We start from the raw sequence: 24,505 nt of genomic DNA, 5'->3' as shown, positions 1-24,505 counted from the left end.
GGTTCGTGCTCGACTCTTCGAGTCAGTGTCGTCTCCGGTGTATTAGCGATAGGACGTGAAAGTACGCTAGTCGGTGCTGGTGTCAGGGTTTTCCTCCATCAGTGGTTATCCTGTGCGTTGAATACGACCTCGGGAAATGGGAAAAAATACACAGTTTGTGCTGCTTAAATTTTGAAAAATGTTAATGGTGTAACAAATGAGTGATTCTGTATATAAGCGAAAAGAGTGAAATATCTAACACACGTTGTTGATGGTGGTAATGATAATAATGATCCCGAAGAATACCCCCTTGAAACACGTGAGAAAAGCGAAGGATTTCTTCATCCAACCGTGCCGAGGCTTGTTGAAAGATTGTTCGAAGTGTTGACGCTACCGGCGTGGATCAGTGCCAAATCGATCGAAATTAGTGTCCGAAATTAGCTATCGGTACACTCTACTATAGCCTACGCCTAGTCAAGCACACCACACCACACCGTGCCGGTTCGTTCGAGCGGTGCAGGTGTTGGAAAGTTCTAAACTTAACCCAACCGTTCGATCAAGATCAAGAGGCTAATGTAGTGCTGAGAGAAACCCCGAAAACAGATTACCTAAACGATGTGATTTTGGTTGGAAACCTCGGCGAGCATTTTTCCCTACAACCGTTGCCAAAGAATATAGTGAAATATTGCACATACTTGAGCTGAAAATGCAATCCACTGTTTCGCAACTTATTGCGCATTAGTATCTCTTCTGAAGGTTCTTCCGACGCGGAACGAAAGGCAGAAGAAAAACAGTTGTTAAGCGTACAGTTTATTTGTTTTCGAATGACGAAGGTGCATACTGTTTGTGAATTCGGAAGAAAAAAGTCGGAAGGGATAAAATTCCTCCACCTCTAAGTGCTATGACATCACAGAACGTCGTCGTGTGCTGTTGTGAAAACTGTGCAACATCAACAGGGAATAAAATTGTCTCGTGATAAAAAGTGAGACCGTGGCCATTTCGAAGAGAGCAGCAAAAACAAATCACAGACCGCAAGAAATGGACTTTCTTTGCGTCCGGCCGCAATAAAAAAACACCAAAATAAACGTAAACCCACACACACACGCGCTGCAAAAGAAAACTCTAGCAAACAACACACCGATCATGACGATGCTTGCGGTGAAAAATTTCTTCCTCCCCGAGCGGAAGGCTCCACCGGAAGCGCCCAAGTTTAGCCGCATGCCGGAAGCATTCCTGCGCTCGATCCGGCGCCGCTCGTTGCGCATCAAGCGCCCGAAGACCGTCATCGTGGAGCGGGAGAAGCGTAAATCGGGTAATTTTCAACATAAACACATTGCTTTACCGATCATTAACAAGGAGAGTGGGGGAGAAGGAAAAGGTTTTCATGAACATACAACAGATGAAACTAAAAATAAAAAAAAAAAACAACCCATCACGTGTTTTTTCGGATGATGTCAAATTCGCAACGGGGAGATTAAAATACGTGAGGGAAATAAAAGTGAAACAACGTTGTCGCTTAGAAGAGTGCCAAAAATCATTTCCAAGGAGAACCGATTCCTTCCCACTTGACGCACGGGTCGGGCTTATCATCCGATGAGTCGCCCGCGGGGTTCCGAAGTGTCATCGCAAATGGGGCCTGTTAATGAATATTAATCACCATCAACGTTTCCACCAACGGCATCAATTTCGTCAAAATGGAATTTCGCCAATGACCGACACATGAGTCTTTGATGAGATATTTTAAGAATCACTCCTTCGACAAGTTTTTTTTTATTTTTCGATTTTTTTTAACATAATCTCTTCATCTTCCAAACACATGGTGGGATGAGGTTTTTTTTTTGGATGCCCACGAGAGTGAGCCTCCGTAACGAACACAGACGATCGTTTCGTAGTATGCAAATCCCAACCGGTCTGTGCACGTATTTCCAGATGGGCTCCACATGTTTTGCGAACCACTCTTCTCCGGCGCGACATTAGTTTGGTCGCGGAAATGATGGCGGCGATTATGGTGTCTGCCGGCATTTTTTTATATCTTTTTTTGTTGTGTTAGTGTGGCGTTATTTCGTCTGTCTGATGCAATTTTCGATTCGGCTGGCGTGCTTCGAAATTTAGACAAGCGTCATGTAGTAACAGGAATCAAACATTTTCATCATCAATTTAGTCCTTCTTTAAAGTCATTTGAAGCATAAATTAATTCGTTTAAAACTAGTTTTTGGGAGGAAAGATTATGATGCATTCTACTGCGCAACACCGTGAACAAAAATCCTCTTTGCTTCGCGTGTCGAACTCTTGCTCTTGTGTTGATCAACCGGTTGTGTCGGTTGCACCATAGCTTAGATAACACACAAACAACCATTTTCCCTCGGTTGCGATTCTTTGTTGTCCGCGATAAGAGATGGCCTGGAGTCGGATGAAAAAAGGCCCTAGCTAGATAAAGAAAAATAGCAACACAACGAAAAATGTACACATACCATTTTCGTGTTTGATAAACGCAAGTACTCTTTGTACCCCCGGGGGTTGGTTTATTTTGATTTTTTTTCTCCTAACTCTTTCCATCCGCGTTGAAGATAAGATTAAAACTGGCCGTGTACCGATCCGTATCGCGTCGGTCATAAAAAAACACCGGTAGAAAAGAAGGCCGCTGGTGTTAGTACCTTCACCTTGCCCTGAAGTTGGTTAGCGCGTGTAACAATAACTCTTCTCAATGAAGTGTAACTGTAAGTCTCACGGATCTTTGACGTGAGTGGAAGCCCTCGCGAACACAACACACGCGGGTTGATTTTCCACAGGCGGAAAGCGTGGTTTTCCTTTCATTGTTTTGTTGTGCTTTCGCTAACTTCAACGGACAACCTTGAAGGTTTTCTTTGATGTGTGTGATGTTTCCTAGGAGGGAAAAAAGGCGTGTGAGTAAATTGATAGCACGTATCACTAATTACTTCACCATTGCGCCAGCTTTCACCAACGTCGGGTACAGCTGGCTTGTTTTCAGTTGCTTTTGAGCAGCAAACTTTTCCTCCACACGAAGGATTCAGCTGCAACCTCTCGGTTCCTGTCGGATGCGTCTCTTGCTGCAATGGATGATGCATTGATATGCAACGTCGATGCACTTCGCCTCTTTCGTTTGGTGCGAAAGAAATTACACGCTCATTTAGCGATGCGATCGGGTCGGATTTTTCTCTTCGCTTCTCCTTACTTTCCCGTGCATCAGCTGACCGTTGCGAATTTTCACGCTTTTCCGACCGAAAACCGGCCGCACTTTCCTTTCGCGCCGTCCCTTATGCTCCTTTCTTCGTTTCTCGATGTCGGTTTCGAAAAAGGACCTTCGCCTTCGCCACGCAATGTTGACCCAGAATTTTCAAAACCCTGAAAGAAGTGTTCTCTTCTCCTCCACAAACGGAAATGTAAAATGTTGCTCTTGATGGGTGTCTTTCGCCCGATCAGATCCAGATGGGAAGTGATATTTATGACCTCACGCTAAATTGTACTTTCTCCAAGGCGTTAGATTGAGAATGTCCGTTCGCATTTCCGGACGGTTTGTTCCGGTGCTGGGATATCGTGCCCGGTTCGCGATTCGTCTTGCGTCATATTTAGGATCCAGCGTATGTGAAATACGACGGGCGATCGACCACACAATCGGAGGAACGTGGCAGATGATGTCATCGATGGTCTGGCATATCCAGAAGCCCTCTGCGAAATTATTTGGTCCCACGCGTCTCCCTTAGGAGACGATGAAAGGCAGCCTTAGAAAGAACGCTTGTTCTAACATCGAACACGATGGAGGCTTCCTGTGGTGCGTGTGTTCCTTTTTTTTGTGTCTCTTCCTACTCGAACGCATGTGTGTTATGCATACGCGATTATGCTGCGATGTCTTAGACCACAGACCACCTCGCCGAAGGCACGTAATCAAATTCCCCACTTGCCACGTACCGTTCCGTGGTCTTCCAGGGGTTTGAACTTCCTGTCCTTGGGAAGGTATTAGCTGTGGTTTAGTTTTTGTTTTACTTCAGTAATAGCGCTTTTTTGTGTGTGCTTCTGGTGCTTTCGCACAAGCCTTGTGGTGATACCGTTTGGAGTCGCTTTCTTTTTGCGAACAACGAGGAAACACTACTTGCCCCAGAATGCTGCGAGGAAATCCGTTCCGGGCGTACGAGGCTTCACGTTTTGTGACGCGCCATTTCGGAAGCGAAACCTTCCTTGATTTTGCGCTACTGCCGTTATCGATTGTTTCGACGTTATTTTTGGATACCGGTGTCAACTTTTGGCAGCGCACTGAAAATTTGATTGTGCAAAATGGAGTGTAAAAATCCACCAAAAACCGTCGTTCCCATTGGAAGTTTATGTTGATCGTGTTGATTGTTTCTTTTGCCCCTTCCAACTTCCTTCCTTTGCCGGGGAACCAAGTCGTGCGCCTTGGACGGGCCATCCTTGTTTCTATTTAAATGTCGTTCCCATTCCCCGTCGAAGACTGCGAAAACACGGAAACGTGACCGGCGGTCGGTGGCCGGCTTAAGACTTAAGACGCCTGAGCACCGCGTGACACTTGGCCACGGTTTTCCGCTTTTGGTCTGCAAAAAAAAAAACAAAACGGTGGATGCGATGGAACGTGGCTACGTTTTGGCAACGTGCTCGCTCCTGTCAAGAAGGGAGTTCTAGTTCAGCCGTTTAAGACTTAAGCGAAATGGTTTAACCATCCATCCGTAAGAGAAACGTCACCCCGGTCACGGTTTGTGGTCGTTGTTGATCGTTGTTGTGAAGCGAGCAGACAGTTTGTTTAAGTACGACCAGCACAGACTTTGCAATAGTTTCATTAAAACGAGCGGAGTAGAAAGTGGCTTTCGACTTTTTCGACCAACCGAACCAAGTCCCTACTTATGCGCCATGCATCCAAACAATCTCGTCCATTCTCCGGCCGAAGAAGTAGAATACGAAAGGCACAAACATAACAGTTAAACCAACGAACCTGTTTTCATACTTTTGCAGGGTCCGCGAGGGTGCCGTCGTTAAGTTGTTTATGTTAACGCTGGATCAACACAGCATACGTCCTTGACTGTGCTATCAGGCCTACGTGTTGTTCAACAGCCGGGTTCCTTTCAACGAAAGAGAAACGTTGTGCCACAAAGTGTACTAAACAGTCCAACTTAGTTGGCAGTAAGACACAAGAGGGATGTAGGCATAACTTCAAAGAATCCGCAAACCCAAACCCAATTACTGTTAATAGTTTAAGCAACCGTCCTAAAGGTAATGAAGAATCTCACAGCAATACGCAAATGATACTGCGGGAACTGGAACTCTAATCCCATTGACCTTACACTCTCCCATGTCCAAACGGACCTCCGGATCCAGATGAATTCGGGGTGCTCGCCTGTTGAAGGGTGTCCAATTGGGAACGCACCACTTGGCAACGCCGAAGTATCGCGAGCGCGAGCTATAAATTATCCACTTCCTTCCCACGCTGTTAAACCAATCAATGGTGACCGGTTGAGGTGGATGGTGAGGATAGTTTTGTTATGTTTTTTTTCGCATTTCACGCCCCGATCTTGTTTGTCCAGGCATCTCCAACCCACGCAGCAGTATTTGAATAAACTCAATGGCGCCTCTAAAACCTACGTTTATTCGATATTTGAATACAGCTTCCACGCAAATGCGAAAATGTTTTAAGTACCCCAAAGTTCTCCTTTTAGCATCATCCCACAAAAGAAAATATCCGTTTGCCAGTACCATCTGCCGAAGCAGTATTATTTCCGCCATCGCGAATTCATCGCCTTTGCAAGCGCTCTAAGGTCGCGGGGTGCACCAATGACACAAGCATCTTGGCGTTGGTTTTCTCAAGGATTTCCCCGTCCTTGTGCAAAAGGTCGCAACGGCGTCTAGAAATCGGGGAAGGGAGATCGTCGTCCAAGGATGACTCCACCCCTTTGCGTAAGGAAAGTGCATTTGGTTTCTCGAATAATACCGCGATGCGCCGAAGGGTCCTTAAAGGCAGGATTTCCCCCTTTGAAAAATAAAAACCAGGAATTAGAGGTAACCGGGAAATATTTCATCGCGATCGGAAGCCAATCGAACGTGAAATATTTCCAAATTAGGTTAATTGAAGGAGTAGTCGGTTAATTGAAGGAGTTTCAAGTGGAAAATCGGTTTTTCTGTGTTTATAACATTCATCCACGTGCTTTAAAACCACGTGCCCTTTTGAAAGTGAAGAAGAACAGCTGATGGGCTGACAGACAATAGATGAAATTGCACGAAAACCGCTTCACCTTAGGACGCGGGGGTTGGGACAAAAAATGGTCAAGAAAAGAAGTGAAGCAAAATTGGGCCAAAAATGGGCACAAAGCCGAAAACGCAAACGTGATAGGATGCGAAGGACCAACCAAAAAAACCCGTACATGCCCATTCTTGGGCTGCCCGGCACATTAACACGCAGGTAGTGGTAAAAAGGTAGGCTCAAGTAGCGTGTTAATTCATCCGGCCGGAGCGCGCGCGCCAAGGAAGACACGAGCAGCTGTTTCTCAAGACTTTTCTCCCCGCTTTCGGGCACGTAACCAAAAAGACCGTCGCTCTACCACCACCACCACCAGCAGGCCAATTTAGATGCTAATTTAAGAAAAGAAAAACGAACATAGAAACACCTTCATCATAGAGGCGTTCCGATGTCATTGGTGGCGTTTGGACGTACTTCGCCACGCGGTCGGTCCCGTTGCTGCATATTCATGTGCTTTTCATCCTTTTTGGGATGCACTCCCAACACTCGGTTGCACTCAGAACATCTGGTTGAAGCGAAAAAAGTAAAACGAGTCCGTGGTGATGATGATATCGTGTTTTGGGAAAGCGGATTATCCTGCATTTGATAGCAAACACACGCAACACAGAGACACGTAGGCCATTTCTCTTTTTTTCGCTCTTATTTTTTCTTACGGAAAGGTTGGATTTGATGAATTCATTTACGATTTCTTCTGGTTTTCCTGTCTTAAACTATCTTATTTTTTCTCCCGTTTTAATTTCCATCCCACGCGGACCAGTTTCATCATGTAGGATTATGGGTTTTATGTTTACTGGGTCATTTTTTCATCCATTCCATTTTCTTCTTGGGAGTTTTAAAATATTCAAGATACGAACTCCGACATTACGGATTTAGGTTCATATGACGTGGTTTATGTCCATTGCTAAACCTCTTGGCAGCTGCAAATGACATTAAATATTTTTGATTTAGTTTTGACATACTTTCCTGTAAACTTTTGCTCGATTTGGCCAACTCTAAAATGAAAATTAAGTGCAATATTCAACTTAAACGGACAACAGTCTCGTTATGTACCATCATCTCATTTTACTTGTGCATCACAACATATTTTCCACTTGACTTCCTGTTTCTCTTTTCCGGCCACAAAAGGAAATTACGATTTATTATTAGAGCGTAGTCGATTCTGGTGTTATTTCTTTGTCGTTTCCGGCTCGAAAGAGTCGACCAACCTCCTCCAGCGAGCGTTTCTAGAATCGGAAAGACCTCAAACCGATGATTGACTGACAGGCCAGACAGATAAACGATAGGATGATCGGTTGGATCATGTTCGACTAAACGTTGTGTGTTTCCATTTCTTGACTTCCCTTGGAGCTGCCGATGCGGACGTGGGTTTGAATAATCGTTGCATGATAAGAACATGTCTTTCCCGTGGTAGATCTGTTGATTGGTATCGTTCACGAGCGAAACGATCCTCTTCATTAGCTTCCAAATGCACCCGGAATGATCGATTGGCTTTCGGTGTCACGGTTCCCAACGGGAAGTTGCTTTCGTTTTGTTGTGTGGCTTCGCTTCGCCAACATCCTGCCACAGAGGAAAGCAGTTCCAGTAACTCTATGTCCTGTTCCCAGGAAATGAGTCCACTCAAAGGCGAGACACCGCGTACCATAAATTCCATCTATTTCAATTAGCGCCGGCGTTCGGGCGTGACGGAAGCGCGAGCAGGAACCGGCATAAACACACCGGTTAGTGCGTCCTCTGTGTGTGTGTGTATGTTTTGAAATGTCCTTGGTTTCGTTTTTTTCTCTTCCACGACAGTACGTCCTTCCCTTCGTGCACGTGTGGCGTTTTAGAAACAGTTTCTACTAAATTCTAATTAACCCTCAAGTGGTGCGGTTTTTCCTACCGTGGAAAAGATGCTGATCAAGTCCGAGAGACGTTCGAAGCGCTGTCCTGTTTCCAATTGCCCTATTGTTCGCCTAAAGTATCCTTTTCCAGGACACCACTTGAGCGGGAAAGGACAGGACAGGAACATAAATAAGCCATCCCAGGGATGTTTTTTTTCCCAGTTTGCCCATTGCACAAGTGTGTGCAGATGCACTCGAACTCGAATGCGCTAAGGAGATGCAGTTGATAGTGGCGATCGCGGCCCGACCCCGGACGGAGGGCAATCGAGAGATGTGCAAGGAGCGATACAATCATGCTTTATTACTGTTGACATCTTCTTCCTTTGAGGCGTGCGCGCGATTAAACTTCCGCGACAATTTCAGCTCGAAAGGGAAGAAATGCCCGAAGAACAAGAAGCCATCTCAATAGATTGGACAGGATGGCGATGAACTGACCACCACCGGTCCACCAGTCCACCAATTCACTCGGTTTGCGATCTTGCCAACCCGATCGGACAGATGACAGGGGGTTTTGCAACGTCACTCGGAACGAAGAGTTGAGTTAAATGCTATCAGCTGGCTATTCGAGCCTTTACCCTATCGTCGCGGGAATGACAAACCCTTCTTTCCCTTTCCCTCCTACCCCTAGCCACTCGTGGTGCTCATGTCCCGTCCGGTTTGGCGATAAATTGACATTAATGTAACCCCGTTTAGCGTTTTTTCCTCGCTTCTTTTCGCTTTGTCCGTTCTAAATGCTTGCAAGAATACGCGCGTTGCAACGGCGTTTGTGAGTGCATATGATTATCATTACGCTTGTTGCTCGCACACACATCCAAATTCGTACCTTTGTTTGTCCCTTCACTTGCCAGTCGTCGGTTTGGAATGTTTTTTTTTTTTTCATTTCGATAAATCGTTTTATTTCTTCATCTGCGATTGTTTAAAAGAATTAGCTCATATTTCACTCTGGTAAAGTAATCACCGGCAAAGGATCGCGTAAACGGGGTGGACGTTATGTTAAAAATGAAAAAAACTGCCGTCCGCTGCCTCCATTCGTCGTGCGTCATTTTTCTCCGGGAGATTTCATCCGGCACAAGTCACTTTTGCTTTCGATCCCTCTTTTTTTTTCTTCCTCCCTGCGTTCTAATGTACTTGCCAACTGGACATTGGGCCCTCGTGCGACGGGACATTTGATAGAAGTCACCCCTCGAGCACACATTCCGGTCATTTCCGCCCTTGATTTCCTCCCTCCTCCTCCTACCTTTTTGGGCAGCACGCTTCGAACGGGGTTTTTTGTGGGACTCACCGCCATAATTATATTATTACAGTTATTAAACTATTTCCTTTTTTTTGCCCGTTATTTTCGCTTTCATTAGTGGTGAATTTGATTGCAGTATTTCACTGTTCGTGTTTCCCTCCTCGATTTGCAAGTCTTCCGGTTCATTTCAACAAATGTTCGATCGTCGGTGGTGATAGGAACGCACAAACGGTGCAATATTGTTAAAGATTGGCCTAAGCTATCGTGGACGGTTAACCTGCACCACCCTGGCTTGGCAACGTCCATTTAAAACTCACCCCTCTTCGGTTCTAAGCTGGACGTCCTGACCCAAAGCGGGCGGTTTTGGGATTGGGTTGGGTCAGGTTTCGGGTTTCGCCCGCCGACATATCATTCGATTCGTGCATAATTGTGCTAATTTGTTCCGTCCTCCCGGTTTGTGTCCGGCTTTAATGTGTCCGAACGAAGCCAAATGGCCGCCCTTCTACTTCTTCCACCCTCGGAACACCCGGCGAATGGATACGATTTTTCGCAATAACTGTCAACCAGGGTTCAACCTTTAGTTTCGCCAAATGAGTCAGTTTCAAAGCGGGCTCGTGTTTCGAAGCAGTAACGTGGATGAACAATTTTACTTCCACCTCTACGGAACCTGTCCGAGTTCTCGTCCCTCTATGTGACGAATTAGCCTGACTGGTCAATATTTCTGTTGAGCTTGTGCAACATATCATTACCGGGGCAGGGAGTGCAACCAACATAAAAGAACCGTTTAGATGTACCGATTGTCAAATATTTGACATATGCTAATGGCATGTCACTGAGCATATGTGGTCCAATTTTGCCCTCCTTCGCGCCTGTCCGGGAAATCGCTTTTCCTCTTCCCAAAAAGTGGCGAAAGGATAACGAAAATGACTATTCCGTATGCCTGAAAGGGTGGTCAATTGTTTCGTGAACGATTTGAGCGATTTGAAATGTAAATAAGGGATGTTTAGTGCCCGTTAGAGTTAAACACACTTCAACTACCCACCAAGTTAACGTTGAATGTATATAATTTGCATCATCTTTACATTGTAATTTTAACAAATCAATTTTTCTCATCCTGCCCTAACGATAAACAACGCTTCCCTTCTCGCCAATAACTTCTTATCCATTTACGTAAAAGAAGAACGAACAAAAAATGTCTCATAAATTTGCGATTTTGTCACCCTACTTTTAATTTTACTTTCTCCGAAGAAAACTCCCTGCCAACGATAATGAATAACTTGTCATAAAGTAGCGAAACCGAAAGGGAAAGGAAAGTGGTGTACCGTCAACGAAATTGACTCTTCGGGAGCAATCAAGAATTCGCCTTTTTTTCAGGCAAGAAAAAAATACTGACATAAAAATTTCACTCAACAATCACCGAAATGGAGAAGGAAAATGGGCCAGAACAAATCATGGAAACTCCCTCCGACTCTCTTCGGAAGCGAGGCGCCCCGGAGTGCACAAGGGGCCAAAGCATTATTTGCACTGGGCATTCCAGCGTCATCATATTTCGCGAAAGGATCTTCCGATCGACGCTGGCTTTAAGAGTGAGTGCCACAGACAGATAGGAGGGAAGCTTCAATCAATCGAGCATTAGGAGAAATGTCCCGAGAGGAGAAAAAGACATCCACTATCTGCCGCTCCTGTTGCGAAGATTATTGCCCCCTGTTTTCTTTTCTTGCTCCATACCTTTCCTAACGCTTTCATGCCCTCAACGATTCTGTGTCAGTCCGAAAGGACATGACGTGCCGCTTCTGCTGCAGCCCGATCTGATGACGGCGGCCCGACTGATGATCCGCTCGGGAAAGTGATATTTATGTGACAGCATTTCTTTCACCTTTTCCCTACCACCACCTTGCCCATCCTTCTTCCCCGATGAACAACAGTTTTCGTTACAATTTACTCGACATTTCGCCCGGTGTTTTTCCGTGCCAGGGGGTGAGTTGGCAAAATAGATACGTATGCGAATGGAAAAAAACGTACCCATCGTCGTATCCTGAATTTATGCACTTTCGTAACGGGACCTTTCAGTCGGAAAAGTGCATCAATCTCGATCGCAATCACGAACGAAGATGGAGGAAGCGAACGGTGACGGCGGGAAATCAAGAATCGTCAACCGTCGGTGAAGAAAGTAACGCACATTTCCGTCCGCTTTCGGTTTGAAAAGGAGGGAAGAAATGAGGTTAATAAATTTTAAATTATCATCATTTTTGGACTGTTTTTCAGTCGAGTTTGTTTCCAACTTGAACGTTTTCTGTTCATTTTCGAGCTCGAACAGAGTTGGAGTAACTTGTTCCATTTTTTGTCATCCTCTTCCAGGCAACTGTGTAATGTTTACTCGAAAGTTTTCTTTTCATTTTTTTGCCAGTCTCATCTTGATATCTCACAATCATGAAACGCGGCATTCATTTCAAAAGTTGCTTACCGATAAAAAGCTTCTAGCTGTTTGGGAACGGTAGCAAACGGAGTAAAAAAAATGCTAGTTGTCTACTTTGAAAGGCTTTCTGTGTTCGAAAGGGGGGGTATACAAGTTAAAAAGGATGTTATTGTTTTCCACCTCACTCCGTCGTGCTGTTGCTTTTACTTGTTTGCATCATTCAAACGCAAATTTTGGGACGGATCGCCCGGGTGAAAAACAAATTTCCATTACACAAAACGCTCCCGAAAATGCCCCGGAGCGTCTTCAGCGGTGTGTGCCGTATCTTCGTTCGCGACCGATCCGCAGGAATTTGCATCCCTAGATTTGTGCTTCGAGCCCCGGTGAACGATCTAGCCGAAAGAGGTACTCTAGCCAAGGAATCGGCCACGTTTAACGTTGGCATTTTTGTTGACGACCCATCGAACGCCTTCGGGGCATTTTTTGGTGCAAACCCGAAGCTGCAGCGCGCGCATTTGTGACCCGCCCCGGGGGAAAACCGGTGGCCGCGAGTTCGCGAAAAACCGTTCCTCCAGCGGAGACACGGCGCCACTTGGGCGCTCGCTCGCTCGCAAGTTGAGCAATAACAATAACACGTCGCAGGAAAACGCCTCTTTGTGGAACGCCGGCCGGGTCCCAGGAGGAAAACAAGAAGCCGCTCGGTGGCGCACCCAAATTTGAGTGGAATTTAATTTGCGAAAAATATAAATTTTAAATTGAATTGCTTCAAGCCTTTTTGAATTCCTGTTTTCGCCGTGGCGCGCCCTATTCCTATAACTCATGCGGTAGCCTAATTTTTGGGTTTTGTGTAACGACATTGCCTCAAGTGGGCTGGCGCACGGTGAGGAGGATCCGAAAGGGATTGCGCCGAGAGGTAATCGTTCATGCAAAAGGACGAGGTTTTTAACGTACCAAAAATTATCCTTTCCCGGAGATACGCAAGGGTGATGCTAAGTTCTGCTTTTTTTTCTCTCCTAGTCCTCATTCTAAACCGTCAAGGATAGAACCATTTTTACGCAAGTAACTTTTTTTCGGAAGGAAAAGATATTGCGAAAGCTTTTAGAAGAAAAAGGACTATGACCCGGGCGTAAAGAGGACGGAAAGTGCAAATGCTAAAAGCAATCAGTACGATAGAGAAAGTGTACATCCCTACCAAGAACCATTTTCGTAGGAAAACTGGTTTATGGCAAAAATTTAGAACTCGTTAGATTTATGAATGTTAATTATCATTGTGCGCCAATTTGATGCTAAAGATGCGTTAAATTGTTAATGTGTAGGTCATGGGCGAAACAGCGTGTGGCAAAGGATACAAGAAATAAAAAAAATATCAACAGAAAGTTCGGTATTAGATACATCTACAAACACTTACACAACACTATGTCTTAGTCTAATGTCATGTGCCTGGAAGGATACAAACTCGTACGATCGTAAAACACAAATCCCTGAGGAAGAGATTATGGAAACAAACCCGAAATGGAATTGGGACAGAAGTCAACGAACGGTGCGCGGACTTCTGGCGACATTATATTCTGCCTTTCGCTTGGCGGAGGCCTTGATAGTGGACACACACATAAAAACAATCCGATGACCAACTGGGAACCGAAACGCGGGGATTCGTTCTCGTTTGATAAATGGTCCAATCCGGTTGGGGTTTGCAGCATTTGTTGGTAGACATTAACGCGTAATTTTATCTCTTTTAATATTCCACACGATCCCTCTCTCTCTCTCTCTCACTTTTCTGGATAATATGGCAAAATGTTTTGATTTATAGGATGTTTGAGGGTAATTTTTATTAATGATTGTTTTTCTGTTTTCTTCCGTTTCCGTTTCTTTTTTTTAGGTAAGCCTGGTTGCAGCAGAGTCTGCAGGACGGGAAGCCAAAGATCTTTCCAGGGAGCAATAAAATACCGACACTGAACCATTTCCATTCTCCACCCTGGCCAGTACAAAAAAGCTCATTCAAGAACATGAGAGGGTCGTTTGTGGCAGTGAAATGGCTTCGGTTGCTTGGGCCGTGAATGACCGGAGAACCGAAGTGGCCACCATAAGGAGCAACTCGCAGCGGGGGACGCGATGTATTAATCAGCGGACAGGTCCTGCTACTTAATCTTGGTTGCAACTCTTTGTCGATGGAAACCATGGACCCTACCAAAGGGTTTGGCGCATACGGCACATAATTTACGGCTCCTGGGAAACCGGGTTCTGGAGCGTGCGTGCACCTTCGCCGGGATTAATTTCATCGCACGACGACGCGCGCACTCTCCCTCCCGGGGTGGGCTCGTTGAAGTATCGACCTTAAATCTGTCACCTGAATTAGCACAACTCTAGATTGCTACAATCTTTGTGCCTACTGCCGACGATCTCCCGCGGTGTGGCGGCACTGGCGTATCCCCTTATTGTACGCAACAAAGTGCGCCGACGGCCGTAGAAAAGGCGCTGTGAGATGCTGTGAGCTTGATAATGGCATCGTAAAGCATCTCGGCGAAGCAACTCTTCAGGGTGATGCTCTCGATTGCTCAGCAGGAGACCGTGTCCAGAAGGAGAAACAGAACGCGCGAAATCACCAAGAGTTCGACCGACCCCATCCAATGGACAACAATGTTTTCTCGCAGGACCAAACGGTGGAAATGATCCTTCTGTTTGTTCCGGTGTGTCTGCGTATGCCGGAGTTCTCTGCCTTCACACAGGGACTAGACACTCTGAAGCCCATTCCGCCAGAGGTCAACCTTGTCCGTCCTGCCTGCAGGCAGCATACCCTGGCGTGTAGTTTTTCCTCGAATGTTTTCGGCAATGAATAATCATCGCCCTTTTTGTGTTGGGATGTTTGTGCAATGCGATACTAGAATAACAGAATATTATCATCAACTACAAACAATGCTATCGCCAACGGTACATCAGCAGCATGCATAACGGGAACATAAACGATCAGCGCACCCAAACATAACCCTACTTCTACTTGGACCGAAAAAGCTGAAAGCAAACTCCCTTTGAGGTGGGAGTAGGAAGAAGAGAATGAAAATTGGAAGGAACCAGAAGCATGACGGCTGGTTTCTGCGGCACAGGAAGAACACAAACTCTGGGGCAAAAGGATTCGTGAAGGAAACGCGAACGGGGGAAAGGATAACGACACCGAACGCCGGGCACACCACCGGAACAAACGCGACCGATTTCAATGTCGCGCACGCATAAGTAATTCACCGCTTTGCGCCCTTATCTTCCTGTCCTTCTTCCGCCATTGTTATGCAAGTGTTGTGTGTGTGTGTGTGTGTCCCTATTGCGCACGTAGCACGTTATGGATGGTACATCGTCTTATTAAAAACCATTTTCCGCGCCGAGAGAAGAAAGGAATACCCGAACCGAACTATCGCCAAAAAAGAGCTGGAGTCTGGTCTGAAGGATGTATTTTTTTGAACGGCTTTTTACCGTGTTTTAGGCTCCCTTGGTTGTGGGCCCCCTATTCCGGCGTTGTGGTCCTTTGCGGAGTTGCGAAACCAAAATGCGTCAAGCATGAATTTATAAACTGGTTTTACATTTGACTGCAGAGTGGACTGTGAAGAGGAAAAAAAAGGAATGTAGAAAAGCAGTGAATGTCGGCAGTCTTGACCGAGGATGGGGTTTGCCAACTCCGCCCAACTGAACCTTTGGAAGAAGATGAAACATCGGCATCGAGAGTAAAGTCCACAATTTGTTTCAAATGAATTTTAAAGTCCCTTCCACGATTCAATCTTAATTTGATAGAGTTACTGTATGTTTGTTTCTTGAGTTGGAATCTTCAAGCGAACGAAGATTTAAATTATCTAATGCAGGCTGTATTCGCTTTCGAACAAGCTGGCAATTAGCGACCACTGATTTTTCCTCTTTTCGCATTCCATAACAAACAATTTGCATCGACGGGAAAACCTGTTGTTAATCAACTCCATTTTTGTCTTTTGCCTAGTCATAGTACCTTTTCTCAAGATATTTTTCTCAGGGCTTCAACTTCTAATTGCATCATCGTGACGACCAACGGTCACTCCCTTTAACCGGTTCTTTGCGCTACAAATCGGGCTCAAATTGCATTTTGTTGCTCAAATCAAGCGAATTTGTTCGATTCATTAACCCACAAGCTGGAGCTGGATCTAACGGAAACGTACCAATCTTGCTTTGTCATTCAGTGAGCAAAGCAAAAAAGAAGTGCATTTCCTCCTATCCTTGTACCTTTCAGAGGACCAAGACTGGACATGGCGTTTGATGAGTTTGCACAAAACGTGGGCACCTTTTTCCCAGCGTTTCCTGCTCTCATTCCTTTGCTTTCACTCTTTGCAGCGACGGACAACGGAAGGAAAAATGTAACCAAAGGTGGACACAATCGGGCCGTAATTAGTCGGCATGGCATGGGCCTAGCTTCCTGGGAAGTTCCCCGAGATAATACCTAACGGAAACTGGAGCAACGAACACGGTCACATCCGGTCAGAGAATAATCTGCTTCCGAGTCCTTATGGCCCGGAGAAAGGTTGCGCTTCTTCATCAGGCTCCGGGAACCGGGATTTATTAGCCTCCTTTACCTCATGCGCAATGTTGAGGAATCGTCGACGGTTTCGTAGACGAAAGGATGATAGGATCGGCAAGCTTCCTCTTAACCCCCGGGCCGGGCGAGGGTGATCCGAACTTTCCTCTCCCGAGGAGACGGGCAAACACACCCGTGCCAGCTCGGCGTAGGTCGTGTGGCAGCTGTTCCGGCTTTTTGTGTGCGTGTGTGTGTGTGTTGTGCTTTCGTTCGATGCATTCGGCAGATTTTAAAACGGTTGCAAAGCCTTTCGGGAATGGCTGGCGGGTCGAAAAGATTGTTTACCGAGTTCGGATTGTGCTCCGATATCTTTCTTTTTTTTTTTGCTTGTGAAAGGCACATACCCAACCGAAATCTAGAGCAAACACAGCCTAGCAAAGGGCACCTTTCGTATGGCAACCGTCTCGGTTCCGAGGGCCAAAAGGAATGCAAAGAACGGCACGATCCTTCGTGTTACCCTTGAGCTAGAAAAAACTAAGAACAGTTCCTCCAAGAACTGCAAAAAGAAAACGTTATTTTATAAGCCATTTTTTTCCCCTCCGTTCTGTGCCCCTTCCCGTTTTGCGAGGGTGCACAAGGAAAAATGGATGGCCTTTTGTATGTATCTTCCATGTCGAACCTTTCACCGGCGCGCGACCTGTTTTCCGATCCGACCTTCTTTCCCCCGGTCCAGTTGCAGTTGCAGTTTACGCGCGGCTCACCTGAAGGTCTTCCTGCTTCGTGTGACGCAAGAGGGCAAAAAGATAAACATTTCCAAAAGGATTTTCTTTGCAATCTGCTTACATATCGGGGGGGCGAGGGCGAGTGAAAAGTCCGGAATCGTGCGCTGAGAGAAAAATATTGATTCCGCTCCTTCGTTCGATGAAAACAAAACAAGAAAAACCCGGTTCTCGAGATGATTGTTTTCTTGCGATTGGGTTTTTGAAGTTCCCTGCCATGGTTTACTTGTAGCAATGTTTTGCTTTCTTTAAAGAATCTTATGTTTGCCCAGAGCAACTGGACGGGCAGCCTGTTGTATTGTAGCGCTTCCTCCGATGTTAACGTCATAACAAATGCTTTTTTTTCCTGGCAGTGCATCTTTCTTCAATTGAATAGCAACAAACTGCCATAAATATTCCATCGCGTGCAAAATGTGTGCCAATCTTTTGCGAATCCATCGTCCTCTCTAGCAGATGGAAGATTGCACTTTAGGTACACAACATTCCGAGGCAGAAGCTTAACCCGGAAACAATCGGAGCCGAAGCAAAACACGATGAAGATGAAATATGTTCCACCGTTGATTCCGTTCGAACTGGACGAGATTTCGTAGAAATGGAAATCTTCTTTCCAATTGCGAGAGAGTTCTGTTTTTCCCCCCGATTTTCCTCGGTATGATTTATGGCATGATCAGTTCGGGTTCGGAAACAAACAAACAGCATTCCGCATTGGTGAAGAAGCGAGCGTTCCAGTTTCACACTTGCTGGGGAATATCTTCCAAATATCGATTGTGTATCGGTGGTTGGCCGGATGAACACCGAAAGTTACACCACAGTTGCTAATACTCCCCGGGGGGGGTAGGAATCTGTTGCTTGCCTTTTGGAGCACCACCTGCTACGGTTCACAACTCCAAACAATGTTGCGGTATAAGCGAGGCAAGGAAGTTTGCATATGGATGCAAACATCACTTCGTCTCGGAATGTGCAAACATTCCTCGAGGAGGATATTGGCAGAAGTTTCGCACCGTTTACACATAACTGTGTTCGATTTGTTTGGAGAACGGCGGAGTACTCGAAACCGGAGTTGTGCGCAAGTTTGTCTTATTGGAATGCATCTTTGTGCCCACGATGAAGCCATCGACAGTAAATTATGTTGATTAATTTTAAAACCGTTCCCCCGCGGTCCCGGGAAGGGTCGATTAATTTTCCGTACGACAGAGTAGATTAAATAAGACGATTATGTCGTAGCTTAACTGCCCTCGATGAGAGGCCAATCGAATGTGCTCTGGTCCGAAGGGTAACGAATCACGTCTCGAATGCAAAGTAGCGGACGACACGTAATGCTAACGGTTTGCTTTCATCCCGCACGGCTAATTGTGTGGTTCCAAACATGCGCATGCATGATTATCTTGCCTGCGTTTACCCAACGGCCCCGGGGGCCGAATTAGGGTCGACTATAAAGCCCAAAGAAAGCAAGAAATTAGAAATTGGCTAGCCGTCCTCGCAGCGGCGCCAACTCCGAGGGATAATCTACGACCGAAGGGAGCAAACTAATCGATCGATCGAGCGCTCATAAATTGCATTACCGCAGCAAAAAAAAAAACCCCCAATGCAAATGTGCAGTGTAGTGTTTGGCCAAGAGAGAGAGAGACAGAGAGATACGTATGTGCCAGGCAAACATGGCACACGTGCTTGTGTCTACATCGGTCGATCGAACTGTCGTTTGACAACTGGCCGTTGCCGACACACGCCACGACGACGTTGTTATGACTTTTCCTGCTGCACGTGTTTGCCGAACTAATTGATTTATCCGTCGCCTTTGGGTAGACATTTCCTTTTCCATTTTCGCTCCAGCGGCATGAGTTTTCTTCGGTGCCAAAGAGAGAAACGCCCAGTGAAAGTACCCCCTTTTATGATCATCTATTTATTTATGATCGGCGCCCAATCTTGCCTGCGTGACACTCCGTAGACAAATGATCGCGCTAAAGGGTGATTGCATAATCCAGTTGAATTGTAGTTGGAAAAGAAAAACCTCAAACGCAACCTCTTGCTCAACATAAATGCGATCGAAGTACGATCGAATCTGGCCATCGAACTGCTGTTGTTACTGTCCTCGTCGAACCATTACACAGACTTCGTCAGTCGTGAAGCGTGAAGAAAAGCTTCGGGTTTTTTTTTCTGCCTTCTATCATTCGTCGCACTTCAGTGCAAAACCTAACCTCAATTGGACAATCATTGAATTGTAACTGATTGGTAAGTTTTTGCCCCATTCAATCCCGGCGTTCCCGGGTTGGGTAATGTTGGAGAATTACACTAGGACATGGCAATTTTGTTGGAACGAAAAAGCTAGAGTTTTCTATGGTTTTACGTGAGTGGTTTTTCAAAAGCAACATGGACGAATTTCTTGTTGACCTAAATGAAAATCTCTGCTACTATTAATCCAATTGATCCTTGATCAAATTGTACCAACTATTCATCCAATCCACACGAAGCTTGGCATATGGCGACCGGGAAAAAATGGTCTATCCTGTTCCGTCACTATTCCACCTGCAATCTGTTCAATTTTCAATCAAATCACGTCTAAATTAATCACTCAAACCCCACCCGGCTGAAAAATATGATTACATTATTTTCATCATGCCATGCGGGGTCTGTTCGTCAAGTCTGGCGTCTGGTTTTTCAATTACCTACAGATGATGATGTGGTGGCTTTATCGAATTATCGAATGCCAGGAAATGGTTATGCCACCGAGACGACCAAATTTAACCAAATGTTGTAGGGAAATGGGATGCGGAGGAATGTTTCTAGCCTTAGCATATGTTGTAGGAAAATCAGGTAAAACAAACAAAGAGAATGTAAAGTCTATTCCCGCTCCAAACGTGAAGGTACTTTGATGAATATTAAAATAAATTTATGTTGATACTTGTTGGTTATAGTTGTCATTGTTGTGTTGGACAGAAAGTAATTCTTTGGAATGGACTTTAAAACAACACATCTGAAACTAAACTCAATAAAACCAGACTAATCAACGAAATATAAAGTGGATTAGAATATAAAGAGAGTGCTTTTCTGGGTACGAACTGCAAGAAAGTTCACCTCATCTCATCGTTCGAGCGCTTCATCAACCGAAGTGGACACCTTAAGCGTTCGTTCACCTCACGCCAAGTGGCCACCGGTGTATAATTCTGTCCGAGACCGAAACGACTGCCCAACTTCTCCGTGGTTTCGACTACGGCACCGTCTGGGGCAATTTTGAAACATTTTCCCTCCCCAAACCAAACATAAAACATACCCCCCCGTGACCAACCCCTTCTCTCTCTCTCTAGTCTGCTGCATTTGTTTTGTGTGTTTTTTCAACGGCATTTTGTTTACGCGCTGCGATTAGAGAGCTTTTGGGTGGGTCGTTTCCCTGTTTTGTTTAATCATCTTTTGGTTCAGTTCTAGCGTTGCCGAGGAAAGCTTGTCTTTGCCAGTGGAAACTCCGCGGTCGATCTCGAGGGGAATCTTCAAACGAAAGAAGTGTTTTCCTTCACTGCACGCTGGACAACGAAGAGGGAAACTAAGAAGCAAAGGGTCACTGTTCTAGTCTCTCCCCCCTACCTCTTGTTTTCGGCTTGTAGTTTTGCATGTCTAATTAATTTATTCCCTCTCGAATGATGGGATGATTTCGATGCGCTTGGGACGGTGTTTTTCGAACCGGAAACGGAAATGATAGAATATAAGTATATGCACATTTGAATCATACCGCCCCGCCGGGGGGTGTTCGCTACCCCTCTTTTTCTTCTGGTTTTTCTTCAACATAATTCTTTCACACCACCTCACAGACAGACACAACAGATCGATCAAAATAAAGCGATGTTCTTCAACAGGAATCCCGAAGACGGGTGAAGAACACCATTTCGTTGTTTGTTGAAATGGATGATGATATGGTAATCATAAAGGACCATGTGCGGAAAGCATAATCAGGGAATTGCCGGGAAGTCCATTTCCGCCGTTTTGACCCGCCGGCATTTCGGTCCTTCCGGGCATCGGTGTTTATTGCTTCCAACCTCCCCCACGCTTCCGCAGTCAGGCGTGAAAGTGGAAAGAACGCAAAATGGAAAGGGAAACTATTATTACCAAAAACCGGAGCAAAGCTCGAAGAAGCCCCCAGAGCTGGAAAGAACTTGGCTTGGAAAAGTGGTAACATTTACGTTTCCTTCTCCAGCTCCGGTAATGATCCCGGGGGGGGGGGGGGGGGGGGGGAGAAACGCGGCCGGCCTCTCGAGAGGGAAATGAAAACGCAAATCCGGAAACACTGACCGGAACGTTTTTCCACATCATTACATTCAATTAGTTTACCCCCCTCTCGGACTGCGCAAAAGCTTTTCTCGCGGCGTCGAATTTTGGGTGAGCGTGTTTTTGGATTTAATTTTTTCCTTCACCTGCCTCACCATAGGCGTATTTTTCCGCACGATTGGTTTTTTCCTATAGGTTTCACGCTGGGGGATAAGAAAACTGAGTCTTGAGACATTCCAGACGTATCTACTTCCGGTTCTACGGTTGGTGGTTAGCAGAATGGGTGTTTTTGGAATGTCTCGGCTTGGGGGAAAATCACCTTCTTTGAGTTTGTCAGGTGCGTCACCCCGAGGTATTTTTCATCACCTTTCTTATACCTACTCCATCGGTAGCATTTACCCTTGCTGTATTTTCCACATGACTGCCTAAACATTTGTTTGTTGATGTCTCATCTTACCAGAGGGGTTTTCCCTTTTGGTGATGGTGATGACAAACGCGTGATAATGCAAATTTCTTTTTAAGAAACGACAATATACAAGAAGTATTTTCCAAAATTATCAACAGTGTATTCAGAAATTCCCAGCTCTAATAAAAGTCATTTAGAATTCTTCGACATAATGCAACACAACATAAAGTACAACGCTCTCAGCCGGGTGGAACTTCTTGTCCGTCTGCATGACGGTCGATTCCAACAGTTGCAACGCTTAGTCAGCTGGATATTTTTGGACATGACCATTCAACTGTCGCCAACCAGTGGCTGGGGCTACCGACTAATGTATTTTCCTTCTTCGACCGGCTGCCGCGTGATGGCGTCATTCGCGACGGGGGAGTCAGCGTTTTGGGCCCAACATCGACCCAACTGGTCATTACGGTTTTACGACCGTGAAATAGTTCCAACTAGCGACGACGACGAAGAAGGTCTGTGCTCTCTGGTGGGCCTCTGGTTGCCAAGTGCAGATTTGGCTCCGACCCGTACCAGTGTTGGCAGGGGTTCCTTTTTTGGGTTCGAACTCCGCAAAGGGGGCGACATCTTTATTTCAGCTCTGTTTTCGTCACTCCGGCGCGTGGAAATTAGTATCACATGAAGCGAAGAAGTCCGCCGGGTCGATTCTCACCAGTTGGTCGTTAAAAAAATGAAGCGCAACGAAACGAGGCTGTCCACTTGCTTGCTTGTTTGCGGCAACCTGAAGCAAATGACTAATGATTATGACAAGATTTCACGGGGGGATGCCCTAGTGCATCTTAATGCTCCCGAAAGCTGGCCGCCATGCCAGGAGCATGTTTTTCCATCTGGTGGCGCGAGGTGTAAATGATTTGTTTGAACCCATTTGACACGTTAATTTATGGCCGTAAACTTCCTGCAACATACTGCAGCATAACTGCAACGTTGAAAACGAGCCGGGACAACAGGGCAAGGGATTTGAAATATGCCACCCATGCCGCAGTGAAAACCCCCGGTCGGTGGGAAAGCGAGAAAATGAAGAAAATCGTCCGTGTTTCTCTTCTTATGCGGTGTTATATCACCGTTCTATCTCACTTTTCTCGCCAACACTTCGTTTAAGGCCGCAGCAGTTTTTAAGTTGGGCATTTGTTTTGATTGTCTTCTTCGGATTGTTCGCGTTCCATCATCGTGGCGTAACGAAGTGTGTGTGTGTTGGCAACCAATTTACTAACAATCGGACCGCGACGTAACCTAAAGGCTAGCGATGGCCACCGGCCAAATTTACTCGATGTTACGCGGTGGGTGGATGAAAGTGAAACCATATCAGCCCTTCTTCTCCGCCACGGGAGGAGGTTCGATTAGTGTTGCTGGGTTGACGTCATTATCAACATCATCATCATCGGAATTTTAACCGACCTTAATCAACCTCATGTGGGGATTTTTTTATCCTTCTTCATGAAACAAAAGATGTTTTAGATCCTTCTTCATCAAATTGAACCTTTTGTTCATCATGTGTTTTTATTTTGTATTTCATTTACGTGAAACACTTCGAGCAATTTCATGCTCGAAATGCAAACATCTGCTGCGCAAATCATTTCCTTGAGTCGCGAACGGAATTTTTATCATTTCTGATTCATCATTGCCCGAGTGAAGTTTGTGCCAAATCGAATAATCATGTATTCAAATATATTCCACTGACATGTTTGGCATGGAAATGGAATTCAGGCAACAACTGGTTTTGGAATCTGTACCAGGTTTTGATGCACAAATTGCATTCCACTGGGTGTGAAATAAAAGCCGGTTGTACGATTTTGTCTTTTCGATGTACAATTATATAAAAATACAGCTGATCCAGCACCTCTTTTCTCGTTTTACTTGCGCAAACTATGCCACTACTAAGTCGTAGAAGTGCGAAACGACCTTCGGAAGCGAAAACAGCTGTTCGTCCTCTCCCTCCCAACCGGAAAATCATGTCAAATAAATTACGTGCCGACGTGTTCGTGACGAAATAACCATGCTGTCGGAAAATTGATTGAAAATGTCGATGAAAACAATTTTAACATGTTTTCATTATCACGCTTCGGTGGGATTGCACGATGATTTATGTTGTTTTCGATCGAAACAACGTTTCATAAGGATCAAATTATGATTAAATTCACTTGTTTGTTTGACCTTATATTATTTTTAGAAATCGATTAGCAAATGAATGGCAATATTTCCAGCCAAAAATACGAACGTTCGTTGTCGTTCGTTTCCAAATTACGAAATTTATGTCCCGCCTGTCGACCTGCGACCTCGCTTGTATCGAAAAATTTTACCAACAAACTCTCCGTACCAGAAGACAAAACATATTTTCCCCGTAAAAACAAACCCCCCATCCGAGTAAAGATCGTCGTCGATCCTGGGCGTGCGGCTTTTGGAGACAAATGGCCCGGTGATTAATTCGAGGATTAGATGCGTCAACTAATTTGTCCGGACAGCTTCGAACATGCCTTTAGGAACTCCGTGCACTCTTCCGGGATGGTTGGTTCTTGCCATATGAACCATTCTGGCTTGGTTTCGTCGTTCGCTCCAGATCGAGAGTATTACTGAGGACAGGGGAAACACCTTAGCAGACGTTGCCCGGGCAGGTTTTTCTCACGCGTTGGGCAACGGCTGAACCCTTCTCTTGCGTCACCCGGTATCTCGCCTAAACGGTGTTAATTTACATGCAATCAATCTTGCGCAATCTCTCGCC

The 24,505-nt window shown here is 45.5% G+C and overlaps 1 protein-coding gene across 1 annotated transcript in view; it reads left to right on the top strand.

Moving 5' to 3' along the window:
* Positions 1-1,128: 1,128 nt before the first annotated feature.
* The window catches only part of LOC131281916 (centaurin-gamma-1A), a 38,408-nt gene continuing 15,031 nt past the window's right edge, over positions 1,129-24,505 (top strand). The window contains exon 1 of the mRNA XM_058311280.1: positions 1,129-1,291. Coding sequence (XP_058167263.1) covers positions 1,129-1,291 — 163 coding nt within the window. The remainder of the gene's footprint in view (positions 1,292-24,505) is intronic.

The sequence above is a fragment of the Anopheles ziemanni genome, chromosome 2, assembly GCF_943734765.1.
Source record: "Anopheles ziemanni chromosome 2, idAnoZiCoDA_A2_x.2, whole genome shotgun sequence".
Lineage (NCBI taxonomy): Eukaryota > Metazoa > Arthropoda > Insecta > Diptera > Culicidae > Anopheles > Anopheles ziemanni.
Note: the sequence above shows the minus strand (reverse complement) of the source record. Positions and strands in the feature narration are given on the sequence as shown.